Source organism: Semicossyphus pulcher, unplaced genomic scaffold, assembly GCF_022749685.1.
Source record: "Semicossyphus pulcher isolate SPU_LCO1_2020_fin unplaced genomic scaffold, fSemPul1.0.p SCAF_30, whole genome shotgun sequence".
Taxonomy (NCBI): Eukaryota; Metazoa; Chordata; class Actinopteri; order Labriformes; family Labridae; genus Semicossyphus; species Semicossyphus pulcher.
The window spans coordinates 1,945,001-1,962,500 of record NW_027211705.1 but is presented as its reverse complement, the minus strand read 5'-3'; the positions used below and the strand labels follow the sequence as shown (position 1 = coordinate 1,962,500).

General features: G+C 40.5%; 2 protein-coding genes across 2 annotated transcripts in view; one reads left to right on the top strand and one right to left on the bottom strand.

The window, feature by feature from the left end:
* The first annotated feature begins 1,376 nt into the window (after positions 1–1,376).
* On the top strand, positions 1,377–6,169 carry LOC138606736 (acidic leucine-rich nuclear phosphoprotein 32 family member E-like). Its single transcript, XM_069679164.1, has 7 exons — positions 1,377–1,575; positions 3,565–3,714; positions 3,968–4,090; positions 4,501–4,660; positions 4,797–4,936; positions 5,015–5,081; positions 5,179–6,169. Exons 1-7 carry the CDS (start codon positions 1,522–1,524, stop codon positions 5,256–5,258), a joined length of 774 nt encoding a protein of 257 aa, XP_069535265.1. The 5' UTR covers positions 1,377–1,521; the 3' UTR covers positions 5,259–6,169.
* A 6,961-nt stretch (positions 6,170–13,130) lies between these two features.
* Positions 13,131–17,500, bottom strand: part of plekho1b (pleckstrin homology domain containing, family O member 1b) — a 17,438-nt gene continuing 13,068 nt past the window's right edge. The window contains exon 6 of the mRNA XM_069679137.1: positions 13,131–16,519. Within this exon, the coding sequence (XP_069535238.1) occupies positions 15,827–16,519 (693 nt within the window). The 3' untranslated portion in view covers positions 13,131–15,826. The remainder of the gene's footprint in view (positions 16,520–17,500) is intronic.

The following is a 17,500-nucleotide window of genomic DNA, read 5'->3' as shown; positions in this document are numbered from 1 at the left end:
TCGCGACCAGGTGAGGTTCACAGACACAGTTACCATAGTAACCAACTCAGAGTTAAAGTTACTTCTCTTTCTGAAACGGCAAACCCGAGGTTTCCCTCATTTCAGGGTTAACAAACTCGGGGTTTTCACTAAACCTGCTTTCTGAAACGGACCCCCGGAGAACCAGCTCTGATGACATTAGTTGCTGTCACCTGATATGATCTCTGTTGTTGTAGTTTGTGTAAGCTGACCCTGTGTTCCTGCCAAAAATCAGCTGTTCCATCGATATAGCGACGTCCTGTTTCTGTCTTTGTCTTTTGTCGCACTGTTCCTTTAACACGAGGCCGAAAGTCTATTCATTATTTATTTTTAATGATTATCTGCCAAAGACTCGTTTCCTACTCTTGATGACATCATATCCTGTTTACTTTCTGATTCAGGTTCCCTCCGTTATTACTTTTTTTTCTCTTTCACCTTTTTTCTCACATTTTATATTTTAAAAATGCTTTTATACTGAAAGGGTCTATAACTGTAAAATCTGCAGATTCTTCAAAATAAACTTTTATGATAAAACAACCTTCTTCTTCTGTGATTATTGTCCTTCATTTCTCAGTCAGCTGCTTAAAGGCACTGCAGCTGTTCAGCATATTATGTTGTTAAACTGCACAAAACAACCAGAAACATAATCTTTAAATTAATACATTTACTTCAGGCGTTTAATAAAAAATCTGACTTTATTAATGATCAGAGTTTATCATTCAAAAATATTCTTAAATTAAGAATTAACTTTCATCCTTACATTGTCAGTACATGACCAAAGTATGTGGACAGCTGACTGTGTGTGTGTAACATGTTAGTAACACCATGTTCATTAATGTGCTGGGAAAAGTTCGCTGTTGTTGTATGCTGATGTCACGACTGGAGCAGAGTCATGACAAACAGAGCAGCACCTGAACACACCGTCAATCAACTGTCGGAGATAGTTTTAGTTGTTTTGTTGTTTATAAGACGGAATGAACTTGTGTTTGACAGTTTGGTTTTTGTTGATAGTTTTATTCTGTACAGTAACACAAGTGTAAAGTTGTATCAAAAACCTGAGAGGAAACTGTACTTGTTTTTGTACTTCTTACAAACTTGAAGCTATCAGTCAAATATGGCGCCAATGAGGACAAAGAGACGCTGTATGTACAGTTTAAATGTTTCATGTTCGCCTTCTCATTGGTTACAACGAAGTAACGGCTTTAAAGATTCAACTAATCGAAGAGAAGAGTCTTGCATTGTGAGATTCTGGGGGAGGGACTCGGTGAGTGGCTCATAATTTGGCCAATAGAAAGCGAGAGTCAGAAAATATATGAATATTCATCACAAACGGGGCGTGGTCTTCGTGTGGAGGTCGGGCGCGAGCGAACATGGAGGTTTAGTGACCGCCTGAAAGCTGTTGGTGAAGGAAGCCCACCGTGAGAGCGCGCCGCACTGAACCGTGTTTTATTTTCAGTTTTCCTTTGTTATCCTTTGTTTTTGTGTCCTCCGCTCGGCTCCAACATGGAGATGAAGAAGAGGATCAGCCTGGAGCTGAGGAACAGAAAGCCCGCTGAGGTGTGTAACTACAACACTACCGACTAATATTTATTTATTTCCAGGAGAAATGGGTGAAGGATGCAGACTCGAGCGAAATGACGATGCTGAAAACATTCAGCATGAACAGACGTTCCCTCTGCTGTATCAGTAAAATTATCTCTGCCGACATTTTGACCCAGAAAACAACTTCAGCGCAGCTCCAACATGGAGGAAACTCATCCGGCCGCCGAAAGAGGAGCCCTTCGCGTGCAGGCTCTCTCTCGCGCTCGGAGTTCTCGCTCGCTTGTGAAGACTCCCTGGAGCTTCGCGCGAGCCTTCTTCAGCTAGCATACGAGCTAACAGGCTAAACTGGCGCTTGCCCAGCCCTCATGTTAGCCCGGTGGTTTGGATTAGGTGTCTGGGGTGGTACGGAAAAAAAATACACCTGCGCGTGCTTGTTTGATGCCGGTTACTTTTGTCAAAACCCTTCAGGTCGACCGACTTCTGAACAGGCTCCATTTTCGGTGTTAAATAGTTGGTTATCCACGCTGCCTGTAATCTGATGGCGCGTCAAGCCGGACTCCATTCTTAAATCCCAGTTTTATTAGTTCAGTCTTTTACAGGTCAAAGCGATTCTCTGTCACAGCAACATTTAATTGTTATCACAGCTCTAATGCTTCTGGTCAGTTCGGCGCACATTATGTTCACCAGCAGTCCTTCATTTGGATTAGACATAACTTTTAATTACGGTTCTCCCGGATGTTCCCGCCCACTCTTTCTGTGTTTTGATGGTGTAATTTGCGGTTGTAAATATATTCAACAGTGCGTGAAATAAATCAGTATAACATTAAGTTAAGTGTGTTTGGCAGGTTTAACGTGACCCGGAGAACTGCAGGTTGTAACGTAAACGACGAGACTGATCTGAACAGGATGTTTTTTGAATGGAGTCTGGTGAAGCGACTCTTATCCCAGCTGTAAGCAGCGTTTCCCTCCATTACTAATGACGACAAAGTTAAAACGACTTAAATCTGTCGGTGGTCGTTCGTTTCCAGATCTATTGAATTGAATTTTTTTTAATAGGGACGCAATATACCACAATTAAACGATAGCACGAGACTGATGTGTTGCACAGAGAGTTTATAGCTTTCGCTAATTTTCAACTCTTGTCCCTAGCCTTTACATATACACTACACTAGGGTGTGTGTTTCTGTCACTCATCAAAGAATGTTTATAAGGTGAGATGTATCTACCCATAAAGGGGGCGGTACTTCCGCTTGTCTCACAGTGGTCCTAATGTTGAATGTGTGTTTTTATAGACTAAGTTTCACCAACATGAACAGTGATTTAAATCGTCTCCAGAGTCTAATGATGATCGGGTCCAGGTTTGACTCATGAGAAACAGGACCTGGTCTAATGTGGTCTGGATGATGAAAGCGTTGTGTTTTATTTTTTACAACACGTGCTTTAAAAGGTCCTGTATTTAAACCAGCCTCTGCAGCCTTGTTGTTCCAGTCCAGGTTTGACCAGACTTGTAGTGTTATTTTACGTAGACATGCACTCATGTGGTCTGATGGGGGACAGGTACTAACGGTTAACTCAGACAGCTGGTGTTCAGGCCCTGCAGTGCTGCAGTAAGTGACTTTTACAGTAATAAAAGATACGGTAATCATGCTGAGTGTTTGTTTTATTGTCCACCCAGCTACATACAGAGTGTGTGAGACAACACGTCACTGTAACTGCAGGAGATCAATTATGCTGCATGTGTGTGTCTGATGGACGAATATCACCACAATACTGTAAATACAATATTTCTGATAAAGTTTCCCTCCCGTGACAGAGAAATATACATGTTGAAAATGTGAACCTCATTGCTGCCCTCTGGTGGACAAACTGCAGAGTGACGTCAATGTTACATTTCTAAACATTTTAGTTTTATTGTCATGAATCAGCTGATAGTCTTATCCACTGCATGTTTCTAACAGTTTCCTGTGTGTGTGTGTGTGTGTGCGCATGTTCATGTGCACACAGGTGGTGGAGCTGGTGGTGGATAACTGTCACTCTGCTGACGGAGAGGTGGAGGGTCTGACAGACGAGTACACAGAGCTGGAGATCCTCAGCATGGTGAACGTGGGCCTCAGCTCGCTCTCCAAACTGCCCTCACTGCCCAAACTACGCAAGGTCAGCCCGCACTTCCTGTTTCCCACAATGCAACAGTTTATTTCTGTGTGGCTGTGATAAGCAGATGTTTCTACCTGAGTAACCTGCTCTGTGTGTGTGTGTGTGTGTGTGTGTGTGTGTGTGTGTGTGTGTGTGTGTGTGTGTGTGTGTGTGTGTGTGTGTGTGTGTGTGTGTGTGTGTGTGTGTGTGTGTGTGTGTGTGTGTGTGTGTGTGTGTGTGTGTGTGTGTGTGTGTGTGTGTGTGTGTGTGTTAGCTGGAGGTGAGTGATAACATCATCTCAGGAGGTCTGGACTCGCTGGCAGAGAAATGTCCCAACCTGACGTACCTGAACCTGAGTGGGAACAAGATCAAGGAGATGAGCAGCATCGAGGTTCTGGTGAGCCTGACACAGAGTCTAACATTGACTGTAAATAAAGATGGCCGCCGCGTCTCCACCTCCTCTCATTGTACAAACATAAAGCCCAATTCCCCCCAGAGCGGGCGCTGCCATCTTGCTCGTGTATCCAGAGTGTGTGCAGTAGAGATCGGCTGGTGGAGCCGCAGTATCGACGCCCCGCCCCTTCTTCTACCCAAACACACCTTTACCGTGTGTCCTTGCCGTGTTGGAGCCCTCAGGTGGGCTCAGTCTGCAGCAGAACAGCTTCTTGTGTCGGTCTGAAGCAGATACTTGCGCTTATGGAAAGTTCAATGACTGTAGTTTTCACAATAAGAGCGTCCCTGTATGTAGTCCGAGCTCAGCAGCAGTGTAGAACGTGTTCCTGACTCTGTTCTCGGCTCGTTCTGCAGCAGAACCTGAAGAACCTGAAGAGTCTGGACCTGTACAGCTGTGAGGTTTCCACGCTGGATGACTACAGAGAGAACGTGTTCGAGCTGCTGCCTCACCTCACCTACCTGGATGGATATGACCAGGAGGACAATGAGGTGCCCGACTCCGAGGCCGACAACGGTGAGAGAGGAACAGACGCTGTGATTTACTGATTTGCCTGAACGTAACATCAGAGACAAAAGTTTATTACACCAGCTGCTTTACGTATAAACCGTCTGACTCCAAATATAATCAAAGAACTAAACTCTGGTTCCAGACGATGATGATGAGGCCGGTCCACACGGAGACGATGACGATGATGACGAGGATGATGAAGAGGACGAGGAAGACGAGGACGCCTCTGAAGGAGACGAAGACGAGGTGGGCCTGTCCTACCTGATGAAGGAGGGCATCCAGGTGAGTGTGCAGCACACAGAGGGGGTGGAGATGTGAGACGTTTTAGTTTGAAGCTGACACGTTTGTCCTTCCTGTCAGGATGAGGAAGATGACGGAGACTATGTAGAAGAAGAGGAGGAGGATGAGGAGGACGAGGAAGATGGAGGTAAACACTAAAATCGAGGATCTAAAAATCTGCTCTCAAAATATTGTTAATGTTTAAAAATTGCTTTAATTTGAAAACCCTTCTGTGTTCCTGTCAGATGTGGACGGTGCGGATGTTCGGGGGGAGAAGAGAAAGAGAGACGCAGAGGATGAAGGTGACGATGACGATGACGAATAGTCCAGCCACCTTCACACTATAACACCCCCCACCCCACTACAGTGACCCCTGACCCCGCCAGCTGACCTCAGAGCCGCAGACTGACAGAAACGCTCAGATCAGATTTTATAAACAGTTTTTTATCTAACATGTTTTAATCAGTAAAGACAAACCACAAGCTAATGTTAGCTAGCGTTAGCACCTCGTCCTCAAACAGATCTGTGTGTGGAGTCTCGACTGTAACCCCGGGTGGACAGTGAACGCAGCGCAGCTTCAACACGATGCCTTCAGGTACACTCTTTAGTGTAGGACACAGAGGTAACGTGTAAACAGAAGAAAGTAGAGCTTGTGTAACAACACACACGGAGTGTTACAGTGTGAGCTGACGGTGTGTTCGCTGACAGTAGGAATCAGACCATCTGCTGCTGCCACCTTAGCGACAGTGCTAATGTAGCAGAGACTTGATTCTGATCTGAGGTTAATAAGTTGTTCAGGCAAAGGTCAAAGCAGTACAAAGTACATGTGGACATGTTTCATTTGTAGTGAGTGTGGATCCATTTCTGCAGCCTGAAGCTCTGATTTACACGCGGCCAGTAAATCAGCTCCACTTTTAGTCATCTTCTTTTGGCCTGCAGTAGTTTAAGTGAATCCACTTCATGTTAGAAAACGTGACATCACACAGTCTCTTTCAGTCCAGACATGCATAAGCTCCGCCCCCTCACCTGTCAGTCTGCGGCTCTCTGTGTCAGTCCGGCTCTTCTGGGTCCCTGTGGATCTGGTCCCGGTCCCGGTCCCGGTCCCGCTCTGTGTAAATAGCAGCGGTCTCTGTAGGTCTCTGTCGTCGTCTGTTTGAAACTTTAATTTTATTTTTTTATTCCTGTCTGACGTGAAGCTGTAACCAGAGTTTTTCAATAAAATCAAACCAAACCTCAGAGTCTGTGTGATCCATCAGCTGTTACCTGTTTCTTAGAGTCAGGTCGCTCAGGTAAACATCAGTGAACAGTTAAGACTTTTTTTTTACTAAGTTTTAAAACTCACTAAAAGACAAAGTGAGTAAAAGTTCAGTAATCATTAAAAGTTGAAAACGTTTCTAACATGTTGAGTCTGATGCGTTTCCTGTGTTGACCACATGGTGGCGCTGCAGCTCAGCTCACAACACAAACGGCTTCAATGTTTGAGTGTTTTTTATTTGTGTTAAAAATACATGAAGCTTTGAAATGTTGTCAATCACAGAATATAGGTAAAGAAAGAGGTAAAGAGCTAAAGAAAAGGTAAAGAAAGAGTTAAAGAAAAGGTAAAGAGCTAAAGAAAAGGTAAAGAAAGAGTTTAAGAAAAGGTAAAGAAAGAGTTAAAGAAAAGGTAAAGAGCTAAAGAAAGAGTTAAAGAAAGAGGTAAAGAGCTAAAGAAAGAGTTAAAGAAAGAGGTAAAGAGCTAAAGAAAGAGTTAAAGAAAAGGTAAAGAGCTAAAGAAAGAGTTTAAGAAAAGGTAAAGAAAGAGTTAAAGAAAAGGTAAAGAAAGAGTTAAAGAAAAGGTAGAGAAAGGAAAAGAAAGAGGTAAAGAAAGGAAAAGAAAGAGGTAAAGAAAAGGTAAAGAAAGAGTAAAAGAAAAGGTAAAGAAAGAGGTAAAGAAAAGGTAAACAAAGAGTTAAGGAAAAGGTAAAGAAAGAGTAAAAGAAAAGGTAAAGAAAAGGTAAAGAAAGAGTTAAAGAAAAGGTAAAGAGCTAAAGAAAGAGTTAAAGAAAGAGGTAAAGAGCTAAAGAAAGAGTTAAAGAAAAGGTAAAGAAAGAGGTAAAGAAAAGGTAAACAAAGAGTTAAGGAAAAGGTAAAGAAAGAGTAAAAGAAAAGGTAAAGAAAGAGTAAAAGAAAAGGTAAAGAAAAGGTAAAGAAAGAGTTAAGGAAAAGGTAAGGAAAAGGTAAAGAGAGTTAAGGAAAAGGTAAGGAAAAGGTAAAGAAAGAGTTAAGGAAAAGGTAAGGAAAAGGTAAAGAGAGTTAAGGAAAAGGTAAAGAAAGAGTTAAGGAAAAGGTAAAGACAGAGTTAAAGAAAAGGTAAAGAGCTAAAGAAAGGTAAAGAAAAGGGAAAGAAAGAGTTAAAGAAAAGGTAAAGAAAGAGGTAAAGAAAGAGTTAAAGAAAAGGTAAAGAGCTAAAGAAAAGGTAAAGAAAGAGTTTAAGAAAAGGTAAAGAAAGAGGTAAAGAAAGAGTTAAAGAAAAGGTAAAGAGCTAAAGAAAGAGGTAAAGAGCTAAAGAAAAGGTAAAGAGCTAAAGAAAGAGTTAAAGAAAAGGTAAAGAAAGAGTTAAAGAAAAGGTAAAGAGCTAAAGAAAGAGTAAAGAAAGAGTTAAAGAAAAGGTAAAGAAAGAGTTAAAGAAAAGGTAAAGAGCTAAAGAAAGAGTTTAAGAAAAGGTAAAGAAAGAGTTAAAGAAAGAGGTAAAGAAAAGGTAAAGAAAAGGTAAAGAAAGAGTAAAAGAAAAGGTAAAGAAAAGGTAAAGAAAGAGTAAAAGAAAAGGTAAAGAAAAGGTAAAGAAAGAGGTAAAGAAAAGGTAAAGAAAAGGTAAACAAAGAGTTAAGGAAAAGGTAAAGAAAGAGTAAAAGAAAAGGTAAAGAAAAGGTAAAGAAAGAGTTAAAGAAAAGGTAAGGAAAAGGTAAGGAAAAGGTAAAGAAAGAGTTAAGGAAAAGGTAAGGAAAAGGTAAAGAAAAGGTAAAGAAAGAGGTAAAGAAAGGAAAAGAAAGAGGTAAAGAAAGGAAAAGAAAGAGGTAAAGAAAAGGTAAAGAAAGAGTAAAAGAAAAGGTAAAGAAAGGGTAAAGAAAAGGTAAAGAAAGAGTAAAAGAAAAGGTAAAGAAAAGGTAAAGAAAGAGGTAAAGAAAAGGTAAAGAAAAGGTAAACAAAGAGTTAAGGAAAAGGTAAAGAAAGAGTAAAAGAAAAGGTAAAGAAAAGGTAAAGAAAGAGTTAAGGAAAAGGTAAGGAAAAGGTAAAGAAAGAGTTAAGGAAAAGGTAAGGAAAAGGTAAAGAAAAGGTAAAGAAAGAGTAAAAGAAAAGGTAAAGAAAAGGTAAAGAAAGAGTAAAAGAAAAGGTAAGGAAAAGGTAAAGAAAAGGTAAAGAAAGAGTAAAAGAAAAGGTAAAGAAAAGGTAAAGAAAGAGTAAAAGAAAAGGTAAGGAAAAGGTAAGGAAAAGGTAAAGAAAAGGTAAAGAAAGAGTAAAAGAAAAGGTAAAGAAAAGGTAAAGAAAGAGTAAAAGAAAAGGTAAAGAAAAGGTAAAGAAAGAGTAAAAGAAAAGGTAAGGAAAAGGTAAAGAAAAGGTAAAGAAAGAGTAAAAGAAAAGGTAAGGAAAAGGTAAAGAAAAGGTAAAGAAAAGGTAAAGAAAGAGTTAAGGAAAAGGTAAGGAAAAGGTAAAGAAAGAGTTAAGGAAAAGGTAAGGAAAAGGTAAAGAAAAGGTAAAGAAAGAGTAAAAGAAAAGGTAAAGAAAAGGTAAAGAAAGAGTAAAAGAAAAGGTAAGGAAAAGGTAAAGAAAAGGTAAAGAAAGAGGTAAAGAAAAGGTAAAGAAAGAGGTAAAGAAAAGGTAAAGAAAGAGTTAAAGAAAAGGTAAAGAGCTAAAGAAAGAGTTAAAGAAAGAGGTAAAGAGCTAAAGAAAGAGTTAAAGAAAGAGGTAAAGAGCTAAAGAAAGAGGTAAAGAGCTAAAGAAAGAGTTAAAGAAAAGGTAAAGAGCTAAAGAAAGAGTTTAAGAAAAGGTAAAGAAAGAGTTAAAGAAAAGGTAAAGAGCTAAAGAAAGAGTTAAAGAAAGAGGTAAAGAGCTAAAGAAAGAGTTAAAGAAAGAGGTAAAGAGCTAAAGAAAGAGTTAAAGAAAAGGTAAAGAAAGAGTTAAAGAAAAGGTAAAGAGCTAAAGAAAGAGTTAAAGAAAGAGGTAAAGAGCTAAAGAAAGAGTTAAAGAAAGAGGTAAAGAGCTAAAGAAAGAGTTAAAGAAAGAGGTAAAGAGCTAAAGAAAGAGTTAAAGAAAAGGTAAAGAAAGAGTTAAAGAAAAGGTAAAGAGCTAAAGAAAGAGTTTAAGAAAAGGTAAAGAAAGAGTTAAAGAAAAGGTAAAGAAAGAGTTAAAGAAAAGGTAGAGAAAGGAAAAGAAAGAGGTAAAGAAAGAGGTAAAGAAAGGAAAAGAAAGAGGTAAAGAAAAGATAAAGAAAGAGTAAAAGAAAAGGTAAAGAAAAGGTAAAGAAAGAGTAAAAGAAAAGGTAAAGAAAGAGGTAAAGAAAAGGTAAAGAAAAGGTAAACAAAGAGTTAAGGAAAAGGTAAAGAAAGAGTAAAAGAAAAGGTAAAGAAAAGGTAAAGAAAGAGTTAAGGAAAAGGTAAGGAAAAGGTAAAGAGAGTTAAGGAAAAGGTAAGGAAAAGGTAAAGAAAGAGTTAAGGAAAAGGTAAGGAAAAGGTAAAGAGAGTTAAGGAAAAGGTAAGGAAAAGGTAAAGAAAGAGTTAAGGAAAAGGTAAAGACAGAGTTAAAGAAAAGGTAAAGAGCTAAAGAAAGGTAAAGAAAAGGGAAAGAAAGAGTTAAAGAAAAGGTAAAGAAAGAGGTAAAGAAAGAGTTAAAGAAAAGGTAAAGAAAGGAAAAGAAAGAGCTAAAGAAAAGGTAAAGAAAGAGTTAAAGAAAAGGTAAAGAGCTAAAGAAAAGGTAAAGAAAGAGTTTAAGAAAAGGTAAAGAAAGAGGTAAAGAAAGAGTTAAAGAAAAGGTAAAGAGCTAAAGAAAGAGTTAAAGAAAGAGGTAAAGAGCTAAAGAAAAGGTAAAGAGCTAAAGAAAGAGTTAAAGAAAAGGTAAAGAAAGAGTTAAAGAAAAGGTAAAGAGCTAAAGAAAGAGTAAAGAAAGAGTTAAAGAAAAGGTAAAGAAAGAGTTAAAGAAAAGGTAAAGAGCTAAAGAAAAGGTAAAGAGCTAAAGAAAGAGTTTAAGAAAAGGTAAAGAAAGAGTTAAAGAAAGAGGTAAAGAAAAGGTAAAGAAAAGGTAAAGAAAGAGTAAAAGAAAAGGTAAAGAAAAGGTAAAGAAAAGGTAAAGAAAGAGTAAAAGAAAAGGTAAAGAAAAGGTAAAGAAAGAGGTAAAGAAAAGGTAAAGAAAAGGTAAACAAAGAGTTAAGGAAAAGGTAAAGAAAGAGTAAAAGAAAAGGTAAAGAAAAGGTAAACAAAGAGTTAAGGAAAAGGTAAGGAAAAGGTAAAGAAAGAGTTAAGGAAAAGGTAAGGAAAAGGTAAAGAAAAGGTAAAGAAAGAGTTAAGGAAAAGGTAAGGAAAAGGTAAAGAAAAGGTAAAGAAAGAGTAAAAGAAAAGGTAAAGAAAAGGTAAAGAAAAGGTAAAGAAAGAGTTAAGGAAAAGGTAAAGAAAGAGTTAAAGAAAAGGTAAAGAGCTAAAGAAAAGGTAAAGAAAGAGTTTAAGAAAAGGTAAAGAAAGAGGTAAAGAAAGAGTTAAAGAAAAGGTAAAGAGCTAAAGAAAGAGTTAAAGAAAGAGGTAAAGAGCTAAAGAAAAGGTAAAGAGCTAAAGAAAGAGTTAAAGAAAAGGTAAAGAAAGAGTTAAAGAAAAGGTAAAGAGCTAAAGAAAGAGTAAAGAAAGAGGTAAAGAAAAGGTAAAGAAAGAGTTAAAGAAAAGGTAAAGAGCTAAAGAAAAGGTAAAGAGCTAAAGAAAGAGTTTAAGAAAAGGTAAAGAAAGAGTTAAAGAAAGAGGTAAAGAAAAGGTAAAGAAAAGGTAAAGAAAAGGTAAAGAAAGGTAAAGAAAGAGGTAAAGAAAAGGTAAGGAAAAGGTAAAGAAAAGGTAAAGAAAAGGTAAAGAAAAGGTAAAGAAAGAGTAAAAGAAAAGGTAAAGAAAAGGTAAAGAAAGAGTAAAAGAAAAGGTAAGGAAAAGGTAAAGAAAAGGTAAAGAAAGAGGTAAAGAAAAGGTAAAGAAAGAGGTAAAGAAAAGGTAAAGAAAGAGGTAAAGAAAGAGGTAAAGAAAAGGTAAAGAAAGAGTAAAGAAAAGGTAAAGAAAAGGTAAAGAAAAGGTAAAGAAAGGTAAAGAAAGAGGTAAAGAAAAGGTAAAGAAAAGGTAAAGAAAGAGGTAAAGAAAAGGTAAAGAAAAGGTAAAGAAAAAGGTAAAGAAAAGGTAAAGAAAGGTAAAGAAAGAGGTAAAGAAAAGGTAAAGAAAAGGTAAAGAAAGGTAAAGAAAGAGGTAAAGAAAAGGTAAAGAAAAGGTAAAGAAAAGGTAAAGAAAGAGGTAAAGAAAAGGTAAAGAAAAGGTAAAGAAAGAGGTAAAGAAAAGGTAAAGAAAGAGGTAAAGAAAAGGTAAAGAAAAGGTAAAGAAAAGGTAAAGAAAGGTAAAGAAAGAGGTAAAGAAAAGGTAAAGAAAAGGTAAAGAAAGAGGTAAAGAAAAGGTAAAGAAAAGGTAAAGAAAGAGGTAAAGAAAAGGTAAAGAAAAGGTAAAGAAAAAGGTAAAGAAAAGGTAAAGAAAAGGTAAAGAAAAAGGTAAAGAAAAGGTAAAGAAAAGGTAAAGAAAGGTAAAGAAAGAGGTAAAGAAAAGGTAAAGAAAAGGTAAAGAAAGAGGTAAAGAAAAGGTAAAGAAAAGGTAAAGAAAAGCTAGAAGTGAAATCTGAAACTGATCGAGTTCTGACTTCTGATTCAGATAAACACACAGATCGATTCTCATCCAAACAAGTGAAACATTCTACAGCTGATTTCATGAACGTCTCATGCAAACATGTTGCAAACCTTCTGCTTTACATTAAACTTGTCTCCATGGCAACAGAGCAGCCAGATGCTGACCAACCCAGTCTGACCTCTGACCTCAGAGGATGGGGCGGAGCTTTAACACGTTAAGAACTCAGCTGATTTGTTTATCAGGCAAGTTTCTGCTGAGGCGAACAAACACAAACAAAACTATTTCAATACGACACGCACACACACACACACACACACACACACACACACACACACACACACTCTCACACTCGACTGGACGACTATAACTCACTCCTTTTCGGTGTGAGCCAAAAGTCTCTCTCTCGCCTGCAGCTGGTCCAGAGCGCAGCAGCTCAGCTTCTCACTGGTTAAACAGACGACATCACATGACCCCGGGCGAGCCTTCTCTGCACGGGCTCCCGATTTTAAGATTTTACTGCCCTGAATTACATTTTAGACATGCTGACCCCTAATGAGCCATCTCACGCCCTTACATCCTCAGGTGGGGCTCTTCTGGTCGTTCCAAAGTCGAGGCTCATATCTAAAGGTGAGCTTCTGTCGACTCTGAACGAGCTGCCTGAGGAGATGAGGCTGCAGAGTCAGAGACACCTTTTAAATCACCTCTTAAAACTCACTTTTACAGACTTGTATGTGTCCTTTAATTCATTCATCTGTTCTTACCGTCCTTTATTGCTTTTATTTATTTACTTATTTATCCTTTACTTTTCATACTGTTTTATTTCCTCGGATGTGACGTCGTCTTCTCATCATCTCTTTATCATCTTTTATTGCTTTTATTCTTTTTTGTATCTCTTTATTTGCATTGCTTTGTTGCTTTACCTTTAAGGTCTGCGTGTTTGATCACTTTCATGTGTAGTTGTTCTTGTTGACCTTTTGCGTTTGCATTGTGTTTCCTTTCTGTAATCTGTCAGTCACAGCACTTTGTAAACATCTGATTTTAAAGGTGCTTGTCTTTACAAAACAGTTATTATTATTATTATCATTATTATTACAATAAACAACTATAATTATAATAAGATTATAACGCCATCAGACTGATCCATGAACTGACACATTAACACTCTCAGTTGATTGCAGGTGTGAACTGGAGGTGTTGATTCTCTCAGTGAGAGTCAGATCAGGTCGCCTAGCAACACACGCACATACACACACACAGGTCTAATTAAAGCCTTCATGTTTCCTCGTTAGCAGTAATGACAGAAGTGATCACAGTTCAGTTTGCAGGTTTTATTTAAGCACATTCAGAACCAGCCTACAGCACTACTGGACTACATCTCCCATCATCCTCTCTGGCTTTAAGGCTACAGCCGCTGCTGGGTGCAACAGAGAACACAAACTACATACAGGAAGACGTGAGAGGGCATCAAAGAAACAAACCTGAGCTGAGAGCAGTCACAGGAAGCAGAATGATTTGATTTATTACCAACATGTGAGAGGTCAAAGGTCAAACTCTGTTTCTATATACTCATTCGTTTGAGTGTTTACTTACATTTCAAAATAAAATGTTTATTTCGTACCTTCACGTGACGTCCTTCAGCTTTATTGCTGCGGTCAAACAAACAGGAAACAGCTGATCTCAGGCTTACTAAAAGTACAAAAGTCTGAATCCTGTTTAGAAAAATAAACTCTGATGATTGTTTTAACCTGCACAGCTGTTTGACTCTCACACCTGTCCATCATCAGTCATGTGACCTGCTGAAGTACCTCTGAGCATGCTCACAGGTCACTTCACCACAGGGTCAAAGATGAAAAGTTTTACAGTCAAGTCTCGCAGTTTAGTTCGTCCGGTTACACCACAGACTGTATATACATATTCATACAGTTACACAGTGTAGGACTCTGACTGATCGTCTGAGCAGGATCAACACCAGAGGCTCCATCAGGTAAGAAGCTGACATGTAGAAGCCATCTTGGAATAATAACTGAACACCACAGATGAGCATATATTTATATCATATTTATGATTCTGACTGTTTGGAGGTTTTATTGAAACAAATATTAAAATACCTGAAGAGAAGTTTCATCAGTAGGTTCTGCTTAACATCAATGCAGCAGTAATGCTCGTTTCCTTTAGCCATGATGCTACATTAACATTAGCTAGCTAACATTATCTCATTCATGTTAGCTCCTTTAGCTCATGTTAACTCATTTAGCCACAGAAGTTCATGATGCTGGAAATGAATGAAAAAACAAGCGTTCTGATTATCAGTTAAATGATGAGTCAGCTAAAATTAGCTTGCTAGCTTAAACGTTAGCTAGTTATCACTTTAGCTACTTATCACTTAGCTTCTACTTCATAAACACTATTTTCAGGTTGAGCCACAAGTATGGGAACCAGTCAGACACCTCCTCCGGTTTAGCTGCTAACAGCTAAAGTTTAGCTAGTTTAATGTTAGCTAGTCTTCGTGAACAGTTCACGGCGAGGTGACTAAATGAATCAATGAATTAATCGACTGAAATTAAGTCTCTATTTATTTTGTTAGTTTATCTTTTTAGTTAGTTTCATTTTTCATCAACTAATTGAAAATTTATAGTTAGAATAATTGCGTTAATAAGCCTTAGCATTAGCTCACTGCACCTGTCATTTATCCACTTGCTAGCTTGTACTGCAACAGCCTCCTTGTTTCCTGAGGCTACATTAGCATAAGTTAGCTAATATAAGCTATAACATTAGCTCACAATCTTTAAGCTAGCTTAGTTCATCAGCTGAAGGGTTGGAGGTGTAAGAGTGACTGAAATTTCACCAAAAAATAAGACTTGTGTTTGACTGCTAGCTCACGTTAGCATACATTTGTCTCGATTATGACTGCACTGCTATCATGCTTGTAAACCATTCTTTCCTTTATATTCATAGTTTGTAGTTTTAGTCTGATTGTTTTCTACATTCGTTTTAGCTTCTCCGTAACTGTTAGCTCTGTTAGCTTCTGGAGCAGCTGGTCCTGATCTGTAGAGACGAACAATCAGGACTCCGGTGCTGCTGGGTTCACCAGGTCTGCTTCAGGGTTCTGAGGGATGTCGGGTTGAATTCAAACTTTGTCAGAATCAGTTCAGTTCTGGTGAAACATCCTGAGTCTGAGTCTCCTGCTGAGACTGAGGCTGCTTCGTTGTCGCCCCCTGCTTGCTCCAGAAAACATTCAGAGAAGAGAGGAAGAAGAAGCAGCAGAGTCTGAGCTGAACTGTCTCTGCATGGTTTGAAGTGCATAGTAAGTGTTTAGGTTCTCCAGTTATGTAGGTACCAAACTGAACATACATCATATAACATGAAAGTCTTAATGAACGCAGACTCCTCAAGCAGAACTGACATGAACTCCTCGAGACATTTTGACAGGATGAGGAGACGCGAGTAAACACAAGGTCCCTCTGAGGTCATCAGTTCTGCTGCTGTTTTAGACCATTTAAATGTGACCTGATGATGAGATGAAAACATGTAACTGTCCCCTCAAACAACATTTGACCCGCACTCGTACCGTCAGCTGTTTGAAACTCAGGTTAGATTTCAGGTTAGATCAAATGATCAAAGAAACATCAGGTTTGTCCTCGTCTGAACTCTTGGCACATTCACTCACTGTGATGGGACATCAGATCAGTTCCTCCAGAGTTTCTGCTGATTTTTTTAGGACTTTTCAAGGCCTGGAAATTTGTTCAAGGAAGACGCACCAGTCAAATTTACGCTACACATTATTTATGGGAGGAAGATGTTCTGAGCTCTGAGCCGGATCAGTCAGTAGGACGGTTCTGGTTCCTCCCAACATCTGAAACTAATACCTGAAAGTTTCCCAATAATTTAAAGGTCTGATCCAGGTCTGATCCAGTTCTTAGTCTGAAGTCAAACAGGAACAGAATCTGAGTCCAGCCTCACCTGATCGGAATGATCTGGGTCGTACCAGAACCACTTGGTACGGAGCGTCTCACTTAGGGCTCTTGCGTTCTAGGTTCAGTTTATTGCTGTTGGAGGGGGAGAGGGGGGAGGAGGAGTCCAGCTGGTGGTACAACGCCCTCAGCTCCTTCACCTCCTCCAGCACCTCCCGGGCCTGACTCCAGGCCGCCGCCGCCTCCTTCAGGAGTCTCTCCGCTTCAGCTCGCGTTGCTTCAGTCGCCTCCTTCCCCTTCATCTTCCCCCGCTCCACCACAGCCTCGCCCCGCACCTCTGTCAGCAGCCGCTCCGTCTTCTCCAATTTCTGGCTGATCAGGTCCTGCAGCCGGCTGATGGGCGCCGCGGTGCCGCTCAGCGTGGAGCCGGGAGATCGGGTCCGGTTCTTCACAGCTTTACTCTCTGACTGCGTCAGAATCTCATCCATGGAGGCGCAGCGGTTTTTCTCCTCCGCTGTCAGACGTTTTTCAGGCTGGGGGGTTTGAGCGGGGCCCGTCTGCTCCCACACCACCGCCACCTCCCGGGGAAGGCTCTGGGATTTCCCACAAGCCTCGGTGGTCCGGGCAGAGAGAGAGCCGTCAGTCTTTGACCTGGGACAGTCCGGGCTGAGGTGAGATTTGTCCAAGTCGACCCTGAAGGCATCGCAGCCATCGGCTCCCTGAGGAGGCAGAGACTCCTCCTCCTGGATCAGGTCCAGAGTCAGCATCCCATCTGAGGAGGAGGTGGAGGCCTGACAAACAGAGAGGAGGAGATCAGTCACCTGCACAACACCTGAACTCTGACTGAGACAGTCCAGAGCCCCAAACACATTCACACATCTCACTGAGACAACCAACGCTTTAGGATGAGAGGAGTCTGACAGAGGAGATGGAGGAGGTGGAGATGGAGGAGGTGGAGATGGAGGGGGAGGGAGATGAAGGAGGTGAAGATGAAGGAGGTGGAGATGGAGAAGGTGGAGATGAAGGAGGTGAAGATGAAGGGGGTGGAGGAGATGGAGGGGGTGAAGATGGAGGAGGTGGAGATGGAGGAGGTGAAGATGAAGGAGGTGGAGATGGAGGGGATGAAGATGGAGGAGGTGGAGACGAAGGAGGTGGAGAAGGAGGAGGTGGAGATGGAGGGGGTGAAGATGGAGGGGGAGGGAGATGGAGGAGGTGGAGATGGAGGGGGAGGGAGATGAAGGAGGTGGAGATGGAGGAGGTGAAGATGAAGGAGGTGAAGATGAAGGAGGTGGAAGATGAAGGAGGTGGAGGAGATGGAGGGGGTGAAGATGGAGGAGGTGGAGATGAAGGAGGTGAAGATGAAGGAGGTGGAGATGGAGGAGGTGGAGATGGAGGAGGTGAAGATGAAGGAGGTGAAGATGAAGGAGGTGGAAGATGAAGGAGGTGGAGGAGATGGAGGGGGTGAAGATGGAGGAGGTGGAGATGAAGGAGGTGAAGATGAAGGAGGTGGAGATGGAGGGGGTGAAGATGGAGGAGGTGAAGATGAAGGAGGTGAAGATGAAGGAGGTGGAGGAGATGGAGGGGGTGAAGATGGAGGAGGTGGAGATGGAGGAGGTGGAGATGAAGGAGGTGGAGATGGAGGGGGTGAAGATGGAGGGGGAGGGAGATGAAGGAGGTGAAGATGAAGGAGGTGGAGATGAAGGAGGTGAAGATGAAGGAGGTGGAGGAGATGGAGGGGGTGAAGATGGAGGAGGTGGAGATGGAGGAGGTGA